General features: G+C 43.4%; 1 protein-coding gene across 5 annotated transcripts in view; it reads right to left on the bottom strand.

The window, feature by feature from the left end:
* The window catches only part of LOC122548353 (misshapen-like kinase 1), a 298,781-nt gene that overhangs the window by 36,684 nt on the left and 240,556 nt on the right, over positions 1–21,541 (bottom strand). For 3 of the 5 annotated variants that reach the window (XM_043686894.1, XM_043686889.1, XM_043686891.1), the window contains 5 exons: positions 17,982–18,094; positions 10,332–10,429; positions 7,130–7,153; positions 5,763–5,938; positions 2,189–2,315 (listed from right to left, as the gene is read on the bottom strand). In XM_043686894.1, coding sequence (XP_043542829.1) covers positions 2,189–2,315; positions 5,763–5,938; positions 7,130–7,153; positions 10,332–10,429; positions 17,982–18,094 — 538 coding nt within the window. The remainder of the gene's footprint in view (positions 1–2,188; positions 2,316–5,762; positions 5,939–7,129; positions 7,154–10,331; positions 10,430–17,981; positions 18,095–21,541) is intronic. The other 2 variants (XM_043686890.1, XM_043686892.1) reach the window with 1 other exon arrangement.

Raw genomic sequence — 21,541 nt, forward strand, 5'->3', positions numbered from 1 at the left:
ATCTAATCTAATCTAAACACTACCCCCTCTCCTCTTTTACCCCCCCCCCCCCCCCCCCGCCTCCCTGTTCTGTTAAAAAGATCTAAACCCTGGAACATTCAGCAACCATTCGTGCCCTTGTGAAATCCATGCCTCTGTTATTGCAATAACTTTGTGTACCGAGTACTGATCCATGCTCTACGTTCATCACTCTTAATCCTGACTTTCCTTGCATTGGAACAGACACACTTTAATCCATCCCTTTGCTCTATCAACTGTGTATCCTTCCTGACAGATACTCTGCATTCCATTTCTGCCCATTCAACAACTACTCTCTCCTCTGATCTGTAGCTCTGGTTCCCATCCCCCTGCCAAATTAGTTTAAACCCTTCCAAAGTGCACTAGCAAATCTCCCGCCCAGGACATTGCGCTCCTCCAGTTTAAGTGCAACCTGTCCTTCATGTACCAGTCGAACCTTCCCCAGAAGATACCCCAATGATCTACATATCTGAAGCCCTACCTCCTGCATCAGCCCTGCAGCCACGTGTTTAGCTGCACATGCTTTCTGTTCCTTGCCTCACTAGCACGTGACACCGTTACTAATCCAGAGATTACTACTCTGCTCGCTCTGCTTTTTAGCTTCCAACCTAATTATATATTACAACTGAGGCTCAGGTGCCAATTTGAAGAGAAGCAATGGGTTTGCTTGGTGTCAATACATCCCACATTGCCACTTTTAAAAAGGCCTCTGGGCAATTCAGGAATTACCAGAAGTGGAAATTGTGAAAGGATATCCAATGAATACCCTCCTGCTTTCTCTAGCATTTTCCAGACTGATTATTCTAGACAGCTTCTTCATTTAGGTGTAAACTTTGAGCAAGGAGTATTACAAGCTGGAATAATTAGCATCATAGACTCCCTACAGTGTGGAAGCAAATCATTCGGTCCATTGAGTCCATACCAACCCTCCAAACAGCATCCCATCCAGATCCATCACCCTACCCTGTCCCTATAATCCTGCATTTCCCATGGCCAATCCACCTAACCTGCACACTCCTGGACACTATGGACAATTTAGCATGGCCAATCCATCTAAAGTGCACATTTTGTGACTGTGGGAGGAAACCAGAGAACCCAGAATTAACCAATGCAAACACGGGGAGAATGTGCAAATTCTATAGACAGTCACCCCAGGGTGGAATAAAACCCGGGTCCCCTGGTGCGATGAAGCAGCGGTGCTAACCGCTGAGCCACCGTGCTGCCCCTTTTTCTTCCGTACGAAGCTTACTGATGTCCAACCTGCATCTTGTTTATGTGACTGCCACAACGTATCGTACTAACCGAAAGACAAAGTTGCTTGGTGAACAGTGATGTTTCATAGCAGCATCATGCACCTGCACTCCTAATGTAAGATGTGAGTTTACAGAATGTGGCCTGCAAGGTGCGTAGACCTGAGGTTAGATCAGATAGGTGCTAGAAAAGCACAGCAGGTCAGGCAGCATCCGAGGAGCAGGTAAATCGACGTTTCAGGCAAAAGCCCTTCATCAGGAAGTCCTTCAATCGACGCCTGGAGGAAGAACGCCCCATCCTCCGCCTCGGAACACCTCAACCCCAGGGCATCAACGCGGACCAACGGATGCCCTGGGGTTGAGGTGTTCTAAGGCGGAGGATGGGTCATTCTTCCTCCAGGCGTCGGGTGAAGGACTTCCTGATGAAGGGCTTTTGCCCGAAATGTCGATTTTCCTGCTCCTCGGATGCTGCCTGACCTGCTGTGCTTTTCCAGCACCACTCTGATCTAAACTCTGGTTTCCAGCATCTGCAGTCCTCATTTTTGCTTAGGTGCATAGACCTGCCAAATTACTGCATCTTCACATTTCTAAAATTGTTCATTTTTCCATTTCTATATGTGCTCAGTCTCTGGAAGGTTCTCATGAACAGATTGCATCTTTTTCTCTTTGACGGCCTTGCCAGAGAACTGGCAGACAGGTATGTCACCCCACTGTTGGATAGCAAACAGAAGCAAGGACAATTTTCTTTGCTCGGTCTTTTTCTGTGTAGATGAATAGAACCTGAATTGGTGTTCAGAGGGGAAGAGAATTTCCTTTGGCAGACAGCAACAGGTGCTTAATGTGCCAGTCCTCCGGGTAATACCTAGAGCCAACTTTCTGACCTCCAATGTAAGCAGAAACATGCCTCGCCGAGCACCTACCCTCTGAACAATCATTGTCCCATCTCCATAGGTGTTGCTGGGTGTATCAGCTGCTGAAGGCTCCTCTTCATCATGCACCACCATTGTGTTTATGCTGTCTGTGTCACCATCTTTGTTACGGGTTGGTCTAAAAAACGAAGCCAAAAATTTGAAAAAATTTCAGAAGCAATAGAATTCCCTTTCAGCATCAATATTTCTGTCACTACTTTAGGACTTGGACTTCACCTACAGTGAAGGGGCTGTCATTATTAGAAAGTCATGGCTGTCATTTTTCAAGGCAAATCATATTACAAACATCTATCCTGTATTTCTTCTTTTATTCTTTATTCATGCATGGGATGTGGGTGACACTGCTAACAACAGCATTTGTTGCCCTTCCTAATTATTGCTGAATTGAAGGGCTTTGTTGATCATTTCTGAGATTAGTTAGGAGTCAATCACATTGCTGTGGATCCGCTGTCAAACACGGATTGTTTTCTCTGGAGTGACGGGGGGAGGAGGAAGGGGGGGGGGGGGAGAAGGGGTGGTGAGGGGAGACTTCACAAAAGTGCATAACATTATGACATTCACAAATAAGGTTGACGGTCAGAATCTATTTCCCAGAGGTGAAATATCTTATACTAAAGGGCATGCATTTAAGGTGAGGGGAAAGGTCAAAGGAAATGTGAGGGACAAGATTTTTTCCCCCCCCCCCCACCCCCCCACAGAGAGTGGTAGAAATCTGGAACGCACTGCCAAGGGTAGTGGTGCAGCCAAATAAGACAGGGGAGTGTAAGGGACTTTTCAATAATGAATATGCAGGGAATGGAGGGATATGGACTAAGGACAGGCAGAAGAGCTTACTTCAATTTGGCATCATGTTCAACACAATATCTTGGAAAAGGGTTCATTCCTGTGCTGTACTGTTCTATGTTCCCTGACTCCAGGTAAACAGACAGTAAATTTCTTTCCCTCAAGGAGCCATTAGTGAGCCAGGTAAGTTTTTATCCAAGGAACAGGAGAATCGACGTTTCGGCATAAGCCCTTCCTGAAGAAGGGCTTATGCCCGAAACGTCGATTCTCCTGTTCCTTGGATGCTGCCTGACCTGCTGCGCTTTTCCAGCAACACAATTTCAGCTCTGATCTCCAGCATCTGCAGCCCTCATTTTCTCCAGGTAAGTTTTTATGCTAATTGCTGATTGCTTCAGTAAGCATCAATGAAACTAGATTTCACTCCAAATTCCTTTTTAATTGATTAGTTGAAACCATTTATTAAATTTAAAGCATAACACCTGCCATGGGCGATACTTGAACCCAGGTGCCAAGGCATTGTGGGTTACTGGTTGAGTGACATTACCATGGTGTCATCATTGCCCTGTTGTACACTGATAAACTGTATACAGAACAACCTTGGTTATCTGAACATTAATTAACCGAACAAGATCTCAAAGGCCCGTAAAAACATTATCCAAACAATCAGTTATCCGAACAATATACTTCCCCTCTGTCTCATTCAGATAATGAAGGTTGTTCAGTATGTGGAAGCTGGGAGGCTACTGTGCTCCCACAGCTCAATACTCTTGACTATGCTGGCAGATGTAGAATAGCCATTTAACTGAGGCACTAGACAGGACAAACACACAAACCTCTGGGAAGACAGAGTAAGAAATCGGGACTAGGTAATGATAACCTGAAGGCTACTTATTAAATTCACATCCATAGAATATAGAACACAGAACATTACAGGCTCTTCGGCCCTCGATGTTGCACCAGCCTGTGGAACTAATCTGAAGCCTATCTAACTGACACTATTCCATTTTCACCCATATGTCTATCCAATGACCATTTAAATGCCCTTAAAGTTGGCGAATCTATTACGGTTGCAGGCAGTGCGTTCCACGCTCCTACTACTCTGAGTAAAGAAACTACTTCTGACATCTGTCCTATCTCTATCACCCCTCAATTTAAAGCTACATCCCCTCGTGCTATCCATCACCATTTGAGGAAAAAGGCTCTCACGATCCACCTGATCAAACCCTCTGATTATCTTGTATGTCTCAATTAAGTCACCTCTCAACCTTCTTCTCAAAAGAAACCATCTTCATGACCCTCAACCTTTCCTCATAAGACCTTCCCTCCGTACCAGGCAACACCCTAATAAATCTACTCTACACCCTATCAAAAGCTTCAACATCCTTCTTATAATGCAGTGACCAGAATATTGTACACAATATTCCAAGTGCAGCTGCACCAGAGTTTTGTACAGATGCAACATGACCTCATGGCTCTGAAACTCAACCCTTCTACCAATAAAAGCTAACACACCATATGCCTTCTTAACAACCCAATCAACCTGGGTGGCAACTTTCAGGGATCTATGTACATGGACAGAGATATCTCTGCTCATCTACACTACCAAGAATCTTACCATTAAGCCAGTACTCTTTATTCCTGTTGCTCCTTCCAAAGTGAATCACCTCACATTTTTCCACATTAAACTCCATTTGCCACCTCTCAGCCGAGCTCTGCAGCTTATCTATGTCCCTCTATAACCTGCAACATCCTTCAGCACTACCCACAACTCCATTTAGAGTCTTCTGCACGTTTACTAACCCATCCTCCTACTCTTTCATCTAGGTCATTTCTAAAAATGACAAACATCAGTAACCCCAAAACAGATCCTTGCGGTACCCTACTAGTAACTCAACTCCAGGATGAACATTCTCCATCAACCATATACCGCCGCATTTTGTGAAGTAGCCTACCATGGGAACCTTATCAAATGCCTGACTGAAATAAGTGAATCTAAAGCGCTCTTTCCTCCTGCAGTACACGACTGACTAGGCATCCTTCTTTTGTTTCAGGTTAGTGTTGTTAGCTTTTACTGGTGTCTTGTTAGCAGTAGCTGGCTGTCTCACTCAGAAGTGACAATAGGTGGAAGCAGACAGTCATGATGCGGCTAACAAGAACAGCATGCATGATTGCACCTTGCCATTTACTTTGAAACAGTAGCTTGTTACTGGTCAGTGCTGCCATACTGACAAAGGAACAGCTCTCCTCATGCTGCCATAATGAGAGGCCTGGTCTCTTTTTACCGGTGAATGAGTCGTTCCTAAAGTGATGAGGCATGGGATTGAGGGCGATTTAGCGGTTTAGATCAGAAATTGACTAATTGTAAAAAGACAGAGGGTGGTGGCTGATGGCAAATGTTCTTCCTGGAGTTCAGTTACTAGTGGTGTACCACAAGGATCTGTTGTGGGGCCATTGCTGTTCGTCATTTTTATAAATGACCTGGATGAGGGCATAGAAGGAGGTTAGTAAATTTGCAGATGACACGAAGGTCAGCGGAGTTGTGGATAGTGCTGAAGGATGTTGCAGGTTACACAGGGACATAGATAAAATGCAGAGTTGGGCTGAGAGGTGGCAAATGGAGGTTAATGCAGAAAAGTGTGAGCTGATTCACTTTTGGAAGGTGCAACAGGAGTATGGGCTAATGGTTTCACAGCTTGGCCAAAGAGCCTGTACTGCACCATAACGTTCTATGAGGTAGCTGAGCTGCCCAGCCAGTTAGGTCCAGAGCACAGGAAGTACTCACCCTGATCTGGAGCCATCAGAGCTGGACAGATTCTCATCTTGATGCTCGTTGTCACCTTCTTCCTCCTCGTCATCACTGCTGCCAGAGTCCTCACTGGAAGACGAGTAGTCCATCACTTTAACTGGTGGTTTGGGCAGCTCGTCTGACCGGATCTCTTTCCCCAGGTTCAGCATGTCCTTTAGAAAGACATTAAACTCTCTCAATCTGGCAAGATAATCCAGGTAAAACACAAGGTCTTTACAACAACCAGCCAGCCTACTTGTTCGGCTAACCTTCTAGAGTTCCCACACATCTGACAATATAGGTTTTTTGCTCTGATCATAGCAAGCTAACAAAGAATTACATGACTTCAAAACACTTGACAACAGACAAGCTCAAGTGAACCTTAACAGAAATTATACATTCTCTATTGAGATCCCTTCATGAAACCGAGAAGAAATATTCCATGCTGATATGAAAGTTGACTTGTTACATGGGAGGATCACTCATCTGATTGCTTCTTTCATTCCACCCAGCAGCTACATATAGCTATTCCAATGTGAACACTATCAGCAGTTACAAGCTCACTATAAGATTCTTTTGCAACATTAAACTTGCTGTTAAGCCCAGAAATAATGTCTCTAACGCTCTCTCTGGTTTTATTCAGAGCATTAATTATTCGACTTGCAAGAAAGAATTTACTTATATTCGTGACCCCGCATACCCTCATCCAATTTACAATAAGATTTCGATATCCTCAGTCAATGCTTTCCATCTTATCAAGTTTGTACACCGTAAAGGTCATCTCTTAGTTATGCTCTCTCTCTGACCAAAAGGCCCAGATTTAACTTGTGTTTTGAGATAAATAACTGGGGAAAGACTGCCGGTCTTTGGGTTAATAGCAGGGGAGTGCAAATACTTGTAAAGCTTGTAGTTTCCATAACATCTCACAGCTCAGGCCTTTGACATGGTCAGCCATGAGGCTTTCCTCTGCAATATCCTCAATGCTCAGAAAATTCCTTTGTACCACAAAGATCAGAAGTGGACATGATATTCCTGTCATAGTGTAACCACAGCACTGTACTGTTTAATTCCTTTCTTGACCAGACACTAACATTTTGGCTTCTGGGATCAACAATGACTTTTGATTGACTGCAGCAAAGAAGCAGCCACAATAACCAAGACTCCCAGGTTTCTTTCACCATCACCCTGAGCTGCTTTGACCCCATCAATGCTGTTAGTATTGGTAAGTGTACGCATGTGAACAAGGAGAGAATTTCTATCAAGTTATAAAGCTGAACGTCAAACCAAAGCAAATACAATCCAACATATCCAACAAATGTCAGATGTAAAAGCGAGCTTACAGTAAAATATAGATTGACACTAACCTCACCTATTGCCCTCTTATAGCTCTGAGGAGTGGCAATGTTTTGAAGACAAAAAGGAAGAAGGCACAAAGTTATTTAAAAATAAATTGACATCACACATCATTAAACTAATTCAAATTCAATATTGCAGCCAGAACACGCTCAAAGTCATACCTAGAAGACAAAATGAATGGCAGGAGAGTTTCAGAAGAGAACAGAAAATCAAGTTTAGAATGACAGGATATACAGAGTGGCTTAAATTGCAACGTGGTCCAATTTCTTACATTCGACTGGAGGAGGATTTGCACTCTTCACACAACCTTGAGTATCTTTGTAGGTAAAGCAGATTGGATGCAGTGATTTAATTATGTGACAGAGCATATCAAAAACTGTTCAGGTACTAGGAGTGCAACTTGCTTCTGCACAGGGCTGGAGGAAGATAGAACTGGTAGATGAATCTGGGGCACGAGGTGCAACTCCAAATGTCAGCTTTCTGTGAAGTGAGAATCAGAGCAATTCATCTGTGATGACCTGGCTGAGGGCTGGCAAATGGATATTTCTTGCAAGGAGATCTCAAGTTGCAAAGGGCAGGAGTTTTGTGTTAATTTACAGAAAGGCTGTAGGTACACTGACCAGGTTTACATTTATTGCCCATCTCCAATTGGCCTGAATTACCACCTTGAACCACTGTAGTTCTTAGGGTGTAGAAATAACATTGTAGTAGTTCTAAGTCAGGAAGGTATGTGACCTAGAAAGGAACTTCCAATGGTGCTGTTCCCAGGCATCTGCTACCCTTCATCTTCTAGGTGTTTTGGCCTGCAATAATATTTCACACACTCTTATACTATTTAGTGGTGTCAGCTTCCCTCCCCTGGCTAAGATGAGAAGTAACTGAGTCACACAAACCAGGAAGGCCCTAAGTGAAAGCCAGCTGAAATAACTACAGGCATGATGAACCTCTTGTGTATGCACCAGTTGTTCATAATTATAAAAACAGGCGGATGCTACTCAACCTATCAAGCCTGTGCTATCATTCAATTTTACCTGGCTGACTTGTACTTGAACTCCATCGATCCATCTTGGTTCTGTCATACTCAATAAACCTGACCAAAGTAAGATGCATCAACTTCAATTCTGAATCCTTCAAATGCGCACCAGCTTTTTAGTAGGGCAAGAGATTGCCACAACCATGTGAAGAGCTGTTCAAGGTTTTGCTTGCTTATTCTGTACTTTCCCAAACTTAATCTTTTAATCATTGTAAAATATCTTGATTTGATCGATTTTCTCAAGTTGAAGACAAGTCATCGACTATTTTTGAAAAAGGTGTGTGTTATCTCTTGTGACTCTGCTAATCGAGGGACATGGTGAGTAACTTATACATATGTTTCAAAAGAAGGGGCAATAAAACATACTTCTCAAGCAAGGGGAGCAGCTTGGGCATTCAATCTGAAGATTACGCAAACAAAGACAGTAGCAAGAGTCAGTGATTAAGGTTGTTCAGAGTGCAGCTCAATTTAAGTCAATCAACTCAGTGGTAAGCTTATGGTTGATTACACTGACTGCAAGTAGACTTACTTTGCTTTTCACAGACAGTTCGCCGCATCATTACATTTGCAACAATGCATGTTACTTAACAATCAATAAGGAGGTATTTCAAACAGAATACTTGGCAAGTTCCTTTAGGAGGCTCTGCTATCACAGTGGGGAGGCACACAGGGCAGTTCCTAATTGTTTCACTTCATTTACAATCCAAGACACTTGAAGGGTGAGGAACCCATGTCAGGAAACAGAATACACTCCTGAATTGTTCAAGCTTCAGTGGACAATGTAATCTGGGCTACACTTAGAGCAATCTTCCTTCTCTTCTCTGGCTAAAAAAAAACACAATGCGCTTTACAAAACTGTGATTATTTTACTCCTCCAATTTCCTGGACCACCAGTCTGATTCAGATTGCTGACTCAGCGACAATTCATGCCGAGTTGCATTGTGTTGGTTCTGACCGCTCGACAGAATGGAGGATAGTCCCCTCACTTAGACTCCATCAGTGACATATGTCACTCCAGCAGCATTCACTGTGGCGTTTGCCAAATCTACAAATGTTTGAAATGCCCTCAATCAAAGGCTGCAGTCGGAATAAACCTGAGATCACAGGTTGAAGGGGTATTGATTGCTGCGCAATGCATACGTTTAGATGCTAGCCTAAATGCTAGGAAAATGAGACAAATAGCTGCAAATAATTATTTCAAGATGTACTGGCTGCTGCCACATTGGAAAACTTAGCCATTCATCTTTACACAGATCAATAATTAATGCCTCTCTTTGATGACACTGGTTGAGGGAGGAACACTGGAACAGGGGAGATGTATTTTGTCATGGTCATAGGAGAGGGCAAGACCATACTTGAAGGATTATACCCCTGGTGATGTGGCACACCATAAGGACTGTCCAGGAGTATTTGCTTAATTAATGTGCTCAACTCCAACCTTCTGCCAGAAGGAGCAGTAATGGTGACTGAGCCATTCTAATGTATTTTTAAAAAGTCTACGTAAAACTAAATTTACAAACTCTCTCTCAGCACAGCAACAGGTTATTTAGTCCAATTGATCCATAGGGGAGGTGATGTTTCACATGAACCACCTTCCAGTCTCTAAAAAAGTATATTAAATTTTACATGCTATCTGTAAACGGTGCTTTAATATTGAATTGGGAGAATGTTAGGTAGATCCCACTTTACAAATTCAGGTGACTAATTTGTTTTTCAAAAAAGCTGTAATGGTAAGTTAAAGCAACAAAGCAAAACAAAAATCCCAGCACTTAAGACAAAGGGGGAAAACAAAAATGAAGTCATTTTTCATTTAAGCAGAACACATCAAATGGACCACTTTGCTTAGTTTCCACAGAAGCACACATCCTGCCTTGTAAATTTGAGAACTGTCAGCGAAGAGTTTTCTGCATTGTAACAAAGTTTAAGGATATCCCGAGGGCTTCCTCTCATAAGCAACAATGTAGGATTTCTTCAAAAGGGAGGAATTGTTTCATGTTCTGAAAGCATGAATGAGAGGCTAACCTCCTAGAATTCCCAACGTTGATAAAAAGCCAGAACATGGATGAACCGTAACTGAGCTCAGTCACTTTAGCATAGAGGGGACTGTCTTACAACTTCACAAAGTGACTGACCCACAATTTCAACCTCCTACATTATTAGTCAGTGTTCACACTTACTGCAGGTCTGCCGGGTCGTGAGGTAGTACGTATCTCCTCTGGCTTTCTGCGGTTTGTATCCTGAGAGAGGACTGGCGATCCTTCAGGCTTGGAGGAAGCTGTTGATGTGTGGGTGTGGGGGTAGAAAGAAGGGAAAAAGAAAGTAGCAAGTTAACAACTGTAAGCTAACAAAGAGCACAAGGCAAGTTAAGGTCACCAATGTTTCGAATCTAAAGAAATAACCTTGAGTCGAGCATTTATCTAGGTTTTAAGCATTCCTGACAATGTCACCTCTCAAATCAACCCACATTGTTAAACATATTGGGGTCAAAAACATCCAAATAATACAATGTCCGCATTGAAGACTACCTTTCATATCTTCTATGTGCCAAAGCCACTTAGTTCTGTTCAAAGTACAATTAGTATCACAATGTAAAAACATCACGTTCAGCCCAATTGAACAATGCTGTTAGTGCTTCATATGAGGGTTCTCTCTCTTGACTTCCCTCTCAAATTAACTTTCTTCTTCTTTCTCCACCATCTACTTATATAGCTTTCTTTTAAGCACTTTTTCCCCTCAACCATTCATTGTGACAGTATAGTCTTACCATTCATTAAATAAAGACAGCTCTCCCGATTCCTTGCTGGATTTATTCCTTGTAACCTACAATTACTCTAGGCATACAGGAAGAGCAAGAAAGGCTCACCGGGCCGACTCCTGGGATGATTCACTGGCATTTCGAAGAACAAGAGCGGATTTCATTGAAACATATAAAATTCTATCAAGGCCAGATCCAACGCAAGCATGATGTTCTCTCTGACTTTTGTTTGGGGGGGGGGGGGGGTGGAATGAGGTTTTGGTTCCAGAGCAAGAGATCATCATGCTTTCAGGATACAGGCTCAGCTATTTTGGACTGAGACGAGGGGAGATTCCTTGGCTCAACCAATGGTAAACCACATGTCACTATTTGAGAAAGGGACCTAGGTTCAATTCCCTTGAGTGACTATTTACATGGAGTTTGCACATTCTCCCCATGTCCACATTGGAAGGTGTTCCAGTTTCCTTCCATCTAATGTCCACATCTTTAGACTGTGAAGTGACCAAAAAAACAAATTGCCCCATAGTTTTCAGGGATGTGCAGGCTAGGTATGTTAACTATAGTAAATATGTAGTTATGGGGATTGGGTGGGATGCTTTTCAGACGGTTAGTGCAGACTCGATAGGCCAAATGGCCACTCTGTACGGTAGGGATTCTATGATTCTAAGGCCATCAAGGAGTACAGGCAGAAAGCAAGGATATGACCTGTGTTATGAAGTTGTTACATGTGTTCTATGCACTGTACCTTTAAGGGAGTCAATGCTGTTCCAAATTTAGAGATGACAAGTACCTGTGTATGTGACTAGATGATAGTCCCAGAGTGTGCTGGAAAATTGAAAGTATGTAACATTTGGATGGGAAATGGATACTTGAGTTTTGGTTGCTGTTTTGACAACAATTCAAGTGGGATATAAAATGTGGACATTTTGAAAATTGATCAGAGCAACTGCTGTAAAGAAAGAACGTGCAAAGCTAATTGCCCATCTAACATCTTGCTCTCCAATAGATTAGGGAAGCATTCTCGGTCAACGGTATGAAACATCCTTGCAGTAAAAAGAAAGCCAACGACCCAGGCAAATCAGTAGCCAGAAGAAGAGGGACACAGAAGACAACTGTGTGGCTTTGAAATTAAGTTGATGTAATTCTATTAAGTGGAACAGCATATTGTTACAGTTGGAGGCAGATAGGCAACAGTTAAGGGAAAGGGGCTTTAGAGTTGCGAATAGTTTAATTTATATTTTTTGAGTTAAAAATAAATTGATGTTATTTTCTTTAAATAGTGGGAGTTGGGAGTTCTCTGTCACTCATTTTAACAAATTACTAGGCAAGGTGAGTTTTTCTGGGTGTTTGGTATAATTAACAGAGGGTTCACCTCAATGTCGTAATACCTGTGAATGATGGAGCAGGTTTAATTGGCTGACTGGCCTACTGCTGCTTTTTAATGTCGACGTCAGCTGAGGAGTTGACCTTTGCAGCCTTGAAAAATCCCTCCAAGAACAATGAAGGTGGATTTACATGCCAAGTATGAACTTGGCAAAGAAACAGTTGGTTTTTGTGCAGAAGTTAGCTTTTCCCTAACTACCATCAGTTGAGGAAGAGTCACCAGACCCAAAACGTTAACTCTGATCTCTCGCCACAGATGCTGCCAGACGTTTTCGAGCAATTCCTCTTTTGTAATTAAAGGGTGTCGTCTTAAACACAGCAATGGCTGACTCTTGAATCAAGGATAAGTAATAAATGCTGGCCGAGCCAGTGATGATGTTATCTGTGAATGAATGAATTTACAAATAAACTGGGTTACCCTTATGCTGTGATCTATGGTATGATCCCTCATTTTGATATTTTGCACAAGTAAAAATATTTTCTCTGCATCTACCCAAAAGCCTTTCACAATCTACGAGTAGAACAAAGCTCGATAGGCAGACAACTCTGCTTAGGAAAAGCCGTCTCAGGGCAATCTGAATGCAAGTTGGGATGAGTCAAAGATGGACAGTGGAGGCTAATAGATAGGACCCTGCATATTGATCATTATTTTCCATACTTTTTTAAATAAAAGTTAGCTTTAGAGGGATGGCAGTGAAGGCAGTGCAATGTTCCTCCTGCAACATGTATGAGGTGAGGGATGCCATCGACGTCCCTGCCGATTACACTTGCAGGAAGTGCACCCATCTCCAGCTCCTCCAAGACCGTGTTAGGGAACTGGAGCTGGAGTTGGATGAACTTCGGATCATTCGGGAGGCAGAGGGGGTCATAGATCAGAGTTATAGGGAAGTAGTAACTCCAAAGATGGCAGATAGATGGGTGACACTAAGGGGGACTGGGAGGAAGCAGCCAGTGCAGGGACCCACTGCGGCCGTTCCCCTCAAGAACAAGTATACCGTTTTGGATACTTGTGGGGGGGATGACTTACCAGGGGTAAGTAACGGGGCTCAGGTCTCTGGCACGGAGCCTGTCCCCGTTACTCAGAAGGGAAGGGCGAAGAAGAGCAGAGCAGTAGTAATTGGGGACTCGATAGTTAGGGGCACAAATAGGCGGTTTTGTGGGAACGAGAGAGACTCACGATTGGTATGTTGCCTCCCAGGTGCAAGGGTACGTGATGTCACTGATCGTGTTTTCCGGGTCCTGGAGGGGGAGGGGGAGCAACCCGAAGTCGTGGTCCACATTGCCACCAACGACATAGGTAGGAGGAGTGCTGAGGATGTTAGACAAGCTTTCAGGGAGCTAGGTTGGAAGCTCAGAGTTAGAACGAACAGAGTTGTTGTCTCTGGTTTGTTACCCGTGCCACGTGATAGAGATTCAAGGAATAGGGAAAGAGAACACTTAAATGCGTGGCTACAGGGATGGTGCAGGAGGGAGGGATCCCGGTTTTTGGATAACTGGGGTTCTTTCTGGGGAAGGTGGGACCTCTATAAACAGGATGGTCTACACCTGAACCTAAGGGGCACCAGTATCCTTGTTGGGAGGTTTGCTAGTGCTCTTGGGGGGAGTTTAAACTAACTCTGCAGGGGCATGGAAACCCAGATTGTAGCTTCAGGGTGCAGGACCTGGAGTGTAGGGAGGTTAGGAACATGGCATAAATTTCCAAGGAGGGTGTCTGTAAACAGGAAAGTGGCTTGAAGTGTGTATACTTCAATGCAAGAAGTATACGAAATAAGGTAGGTGAACTTGCAGCGTGGGTAGGTACCTGGGACTTCGATGTTGTGGCTATTACGGAGACATGACTAGAACAGGGACAGGATTGGCTGTTACAGGTTCCAGGGTTTAAATGTTTTACCTTCTTGTTGTCATTTGTTGAAATAGAGTTTTCCAAGTTTAGATTTTATTCCATGAGATTTATTGTTTGTTGAGGTTTCTGCACAGCCTCCTACCTGCAAAATGTAGGCTTCACTTGATTCTGAGAGTTGGTTAGTTCCAAAGAAGCATAATCAACACAGGCCAGTGGAGAGAATCTCATAAGCAATGGCAAAAGTGATTGCTTCCTTCAGAGGCTTGGCTACTTCCTGTTTTCATACTCTGTCTATGATCAAGTAACAGTCTGTCATCAAACACCGAGAGAGGACTAATCCCATTGACATCAGCATGACTGCTATAGACAGGAGAACTATATATACACCCTCAGGTGACAATGAAAGCATACTGTTGAATAAACACCATAGTCTGACCATAGGAGCATGAGCCCTTCTTCAGGCTCATGCCCAAAACGTCGATTCTCCTGCTCCTTGGATGCTGCCTGACCTGCTGCGCTTTTCCAGCAACACATTTTTCAGCTCTGATCTCCAGCATCTGCAGTCCTCACTTTCTCCAAATAGATAGAACTAACAGGTGATGGATCCATGACATTACTGTCATTTAGCTGATGTTTTTAACAGCTGTGATTGTGATTATCTGATATAAGGCCATACCCTCAGTCTTCTTTTGACTGAACTGGCAAAGTGTGCCTGTGCCAAATGCCAATATTTCTGTTGTTGACTGTACTTTAGTGAAAGTGACCCCAGGGACCAGGTCTGCAATAATTACTCCAGCAAAGAAATCAGTTGATAGGCTGTCCATTTAACAAAATAAAAACAGTATAATTTGGAAATCTCGAATGTGTGAAAACTTCTGACTTGCAATGACTTAAGTGTAGTTCAAATTGTGGTTCATTTTAAAAAGTAATTGTGCCATCTTTTGCCAATTACCAACTAGAAACAGACGTGAGACACCAGAAAGCAGTCCTACGTCAGCAAGATGAACTTTTTACATTCTCAGATAAACGTTCAGATCTCAACATCACATAAGTCTCATGAAAGAATAATGAGTTAAAACATGGAGCTGTAAGGAATACTATCTGAAAATGAAGGTACTGGTGGTAGTGGAGTTCTGTTTTAAAGGAGAGAAGATGAATCAGGCCAATATGGATGACATGGAAATGCTGCTGTTTCTTCCAGAAGTGAGGGAAATGTCAGGCAGAATCTCAAAGGGCACAGAGGACAGAATGTTACATTCCTAGAGTGCTGCTTGGCATGTGGCTGGGAATCCTGATGAAGGGCTTATGCCCGAAATGTCAATTCTCCCACTCCTCGGATGCTGCCTGACCTGTGCTTTTCCAACGCCACACTCTTGACTCTGATCTCCAGCATCATCAGTCTTCACTTTCTCCTGGGGAACTCACTGGAGTAAGGGCTGATCCCCATCAACTTTTTTGACATTTAAAACAGGGTCATTAAATACTTTTAAGGGAAAGGTGGGTAGATTCTTGTTCAGCTGGGATGGAAAGGTGGAATTTAAAACACGAACCGACTGGCACTGACCTAAGCACCGGAAATGACAACAGCAGACCCAGCCTTGTTCACATTGCAAAGTCCTCCTTACAAATGGGGAGTAAAATTTAGGAAAGCTGTCTCAGAGACTAGTCAAGTAACAGCCTGACACAGTCATACTCACAGAACAAACCTTACAATGTCCCCATTGGAGGTATGGCATTGAGGGTGAGTTGGAGGTTTGGATTAGGAATTGGCTGGATGGAAGAAGACAGAGGGTAGTAGTTGATGGCAAATGTTCATCTTGGAGTGCCGTCACTAGCGGTGTTCCGCAAGGATCTGTTTTGGGACCATTGCTGTTTGTCATTTTTATAAATGACCTGGAAGAGGGGTTAGAAGGTTGGGTGAGCAAGTTTGCGGATGATACGAAAGTCTGAGGAGTTGTTGACAGTGAGGAAGGATGTGGCAGGTTACAGCGGGATATAGATAAGCTTTAGAACTGGGCAGAAAGGTGGCAAATGTAGTTCAATGTAGCTAAGTGTGAGGTGATTCACTTTGGGAAGAATAACAAAAAGATGGGGTACTGGGCTAATGGTCGGATACTTGGTAGTGTGGATGAGCAGAGGGATCTTGGTGTCCATGTACACAAATCTTTGAAAGTTGCCACTCAGGTAAATAGTGCGGTGAGGAAGGCATATGGCGTACTGGCTTTTATTGGTAGAGGGATTGAGTTCCGGAGTCCTGGGGTCATGTTGCAGTTGTATAAGACTCTGGTGCGGCTGCATCTGGAGTATTGTGTGCAGTTTTTGTCGCCATACTATAGGAAGGATGTGGAGGCACTGGAACGGGTGCAGAGGAGGTTTACCAGGATGTTGCCTGGTATGGAAGGAAGATCGTATGAGGAAAGACTGAGACACTTGGGGCTGTTTTCATTAGAGAAAAGAAGGTTTAGGGGTGACTTGATTGAGGTGTACAAGATGATTAGGGGGTTAGATAGGGTTGACAGTGTGAACCTTTTCCCGCGTATGGAGTCGGGTATTACAAGGGGGCATAGCTTTAAATTAAGCGGGGGTTGATATAGGACTGAAGTTAGGGGTAGGTTCTTCACTCAGCGAGTCGTAAGTTCATGGAATGCCCTGCCAGTAGCAGTGGTGGACTCTCCCTCTTTATGGGCATTTAAGCGGGCATTGGATAGGTATATGGAGGATAGTGGGTTAGTATAGGTTAGGTGGGCTTGGATCGGCGCAACATCGAGGGCCAAAGGGCCTGTACTGCGCTGTATTCTTCTATGTTCTATGTTCTATGTTGTGCAGTGCTCAGTGTTCTCTGCCCATCAACAATTATCTGCAATTTCTCCAGACTCAATCCATTTTCAGCAGTGCCTTGGAGCACTGTCAGGGTATACCTCAATGTATTTTGACCAGAGTCTAGAAATTTTTAGATGATTTTACACAATTACAGCTATTGGTAAAAGATTGAATATTTTAGAGCTTTTCACTTTGTGCAAGACTTTGAGGTGACCTTAAGAATAGTGCCAACTTGATTAGATTAGATTAGATTACAGTGTAGAAACAGGCCCTTCGGCCCAACAAGTCCACACCGACCCCCGAAGCGAAACCCACCCATACCCCTACATTTACCCCTTACCTAACACTACGGGCAATTTAGTATGGCCAATTCACCTGACCCTGCACATCTTTGTGATGTGGGAGGAAACCGGAGCACCCGGAGGAAACCCACGCAGACACGGGGAGAACGTGCAAACTCCACACAGTCAGTCGCCTGAGGCGGGAATTGAACCCGGATCTCTGGCGCTGTGAGGCAGCAGTGCTAACCACTGTGCCACCGTGCCGCCCACGGTGACAACTTACGAGCCAGATTCCAATTTAGAGGCACTTAAGGACTCTGCAGTATATCGAATATGCAATGGTGCAAATCTGCAAGCAAAAAGCCATAACCAGCTTAAAATTTTGCTCCTAACTATAGATTAGATTACCGACAGTATGGAAACAGGCCCTTCCGCCCAACAAGTCCACACTGACCCTCCGAAGACCCATTCCCCTACCCTATATTTACCCCTGACTAATGCACCTCACTTACACATCCCTGAACACTATAGGCAATTTAGCATGGCCAATTCACCGAACCTGCACATCTTTGACTGTGGGAGGAAACCGGAGCACCTGGAAACCCACACAGACACGGGGAGAATATGCAAACTCCACACAGACAGTGGCCCAAGGTTGGAATCGAATCCAGGTCTCTGGCGTTGTGAGCCACCGTGCTGCCCCCAAATCTGTTTTCTAAACAGTACTTCAAATCAACCTACTTACTTGTAATTCTGTTGCGTTCCATGGAACCAGTCCCAAATATCCGATGGGGGCCAATCAATGGGAGACTCTCTGCCCTTTCCCATCCTGGTTCAATCCTGCGTAGATCTGGATTGCTGTAAGTGAAATAGGACATCCAAGTTAGGAGGCCATTTGACTGACACAATGTCCCATAGCAGCATAACTGGCTCAAGGTTTCACTTTAGTAAATGATTAAACGGTGCACAAAACAGCCATTCAGGAAACACATAATACAGAAATGGCAGTTTGCAACTGTACCGTTAGGTTTGAAGTTTTGGGTGCGTCCCTGACAAGAACTTAAAATCCAATCAGCCAGCAAATAAAAACAGAGATAAATGCATAACACCTTTCCCAACCTCATTGAACCCCAATATTCTTCACAGTCCAGTTATCAGGTACAACTGAAGTGCCACCACCAATGTGACAGGAAAAAAACTCAACCAGTTTACACACAAAGGCCCCATAAATAGCAATATACTAACATCCTGGTCATATTTGTCATAAAAACACAGTGGGATCAGTTATAAGTGGGGAGCTGAAGGAGAGAAACGAAAGTTCAGGGTCAAAAAAAAAAACTAGGAGCAACAGTAAGTTGGCCATTCAGGCCTCTGCTCCATAAAAATAATATGTTTGGGTTCCAAATTCCCTATTACCATTCACCCCAATTGTTTTTTTTTTAAAAAGCTCCCATGCCTAACAAAATTCAATAACTCCCACCTCCACCACCTTCTGATACAGAGTTTCAAACTCTCAAACCTCAAAAAAAAATTCTCATCTCTGACCTAAAGGGTTAACCCCTAAGTTTAAAACATTGTGCCTTCCCTCTGGACATACACACAGGACTAACAGCCTTTCCACATCCAACTTGTCAGGACCATCTTACATTTCAATCAAATCCCTCCCTAGCTCTTCTAAATCCTAGCCAACAAGCCCAAGTGTCAAATCTTTACTCATTAGATCTGTTCATTCCAACTATCAATCTAGTAAACCTTCTCTGAACTCCCTCAAACACACTGCTTTTGCGAGGAGACTAAAGCTGTTTACAGTATCTGAGATGAGATCATATCAATGCTCTGTGTAACTGGACCATAGCATACATAAGTTTAGAGTCAATTTCTCTCATAATAAGGAACAACATCTCATTAGCATTCTTGATTCCATGCTGTAGATCATACTAACCTTATGATAGTTATACAGGAGAACACTCGGATCCCTCTGCACCTTGGAATTCTGCAATTGCTCACTTTTTAAATAATATTACTTTTCCTGCCAAAATGAACAACCTCCTATTTTCCCATAATCAATGTAATGTGGCATTATCAGATCAACCGTGACCTTACTGACTGGCAGAGCAGACTCAATGGGACAAGTGGGCTACTCCTGCACTCAGTTGTACGTTTGTATAATATTGACCAAAGCATTGCTCTCCTTTGGAACATTGGTCAGAAAAGTTTACTGAAAAACAACAATGCTCATGAACTTATTCTAAACATGTGACACATCCACTTCTTTATCAGTAAAATAAAGGAAGACTTGATCGGCTATTTTACAGGTAGTGAGAATCAGAGAAGAGCCTAGAGGTGAAGGGAATTGCACAGAGCAGCTACGTAACACCACCCTCAAACTGTTTCCACTCTAGAATCTGCTCCAGGACATGTTGAAGAAACTATGTACTGACAAAGGACGACACTCACAATGCAAGAATACAGGAATAAGAAAGCTTAGCCAAATCTGAGCAGAGACAGATTTCCTACACTGCGTTTGGGCAAACCAGCTCCCATCTTTTTTCTTTAAAGGCTGACAGCATTGTGGGTCATGTCAGCATTCATTGTTCCTCCCAAATTGCCATTGAGAATGCTTTAGTGAGCCATGTTGACCATGACAATCCATGGCATTCAAACACATCTGCTGCCCTCATTTTTCTAGGGGGTAGAGATACAGGTTCGGTAGGTGCTGTTCAAGGAGTCTTGGTGACTTGCTAAAGCACACCTTGTATAAGATGCACAATGCTGCCACTGTACGTCAGCAATGGAGGGAGTGAATGCTAACATGCTGGATGGGGTGATCAAACAGGTGAGACTGTGAAGTTACCATTGGTGGGAGAAATTACAGAATTTGGATAAAATTCTCCAACAGAAAAATTGTACAAGTGAGCTAAGGTCGAGGTAAGAGGAATATCTCAGACAAGATGGATTTAGTGCGACTTACGCAAAGTCAATGAGGTGACACTAAGAGTGATTTGGGTAACGCACAAAGGGTTCTGGCCACTATTGTAGCTATTGGATCATGGTGACTGAACAACTGGAATTCTAATCTTATCAAACAAAGCTTCCAGATTTTACTCTTAAAAGTGGCATTTTACAATTCATTCACTTCCTCATGAAGACCATAAATCAGTGGCCTTGAGCGACACATTAGTTTCATGGCTTGCTGCGTATTTCAATAGACAATAGACAAAAGGTGCAGGAGTAGGCCATTCTGCCCTTCGAGCCTGCACCACCATTCAATATGATCATGGCTGATCATCCTTAATCAGTATCCTGTTCCTGCCTTATCTCTATAACCCTTGATTCCACTATTCTTGAGAGCTCTTTCCAACTCTTTCTTAAATGAATCCAGAGACTGGGCCTCCACTGCCCTCTGGGGCAGAGCATTCCACACAGCCACAACTCTCTGGGTGAAGAAGTTTCTCTTCATCTCTGTCCTAAATGGTCTATGCTGTATTTTTAAGCTGTGTCCTCTGGTTCGGGACTCATCCATCAGCGGAAACATGTTTCCTGCCTCCAGAGTGTCCAATCCTTTAATAATCTTATGTCTCAATCAGATCCCCTCTCAGTCTTCTAAACTCAAGGGTATACAAACCCAGTCGCTCCAGCCTTTCAGTGTAAGGTAATCCCGCCATTCCAGGAATTGACCTCATGAACCTACGCTGCACTCCCTCAATAGCCAGAATGTCTTTCCTCAAATTTGAAGACCAGATTTGCACACAGTACTCCAGGTGTGGTCTCACCAGGGCCCTGTACAGCTGCAGAAGAACCTCTTTGCTTCTACACTCAATCCCTCTTGTTATGAAGGCCAGCATGCTATTAGCCTTCTTCACTACCTGCTGTACCTGCATGCTTACCTTCATTGACTGGTGTACAAGAACTCCCAGATCTCTCTGTACTGCCCCTTTACCTAAATTGATTCCATTTAGGTAGTAATCTGCCTTCCTGTTCTTGCCACCAAAATGGATAACCATACATTTATCCACATTAAACTGCATCTGCCATGGATCTGACCACTCACCTAACCTGTCCAGGTCACCCGGAAATCTCCTAACATCCTCCTCACATTTCACCCTGCCACCCAACTTAGTTTCATCACAAATTTGCTAATGTTATTACTAATACCATCTTCTATATTATTAACATATATTGTAAAAAGCTGCGGTCCCAGCACTGATCCCTGCGGTACCCTACTGGTCACTGCCTGCCATTCCGAAATGTGTCGTAATTTCATCCTTTATAATAGACTCCAGCATCTTTCCCACCACTGAGGTC

This window comes from Chiloscyllium plagiosum, unplaced genomic scaffold (genome assembly GCF_004010195.1).
Source record: "Chiloscyllium plagiosum isolate BGI_BamShark_2017 unplaced genomic scaffold, ASM401019v2 scaf_52, whole genome shotgun sequence".
Classification (NCBI taxonomy): domain Eukaryota; kingdom Metazoa; phylum Chordata; class Chondrichthyes; order Orectolobiformes; family Hemiscylliidae; genus Chiloscyllium; species Chiloscyllium plagiosum.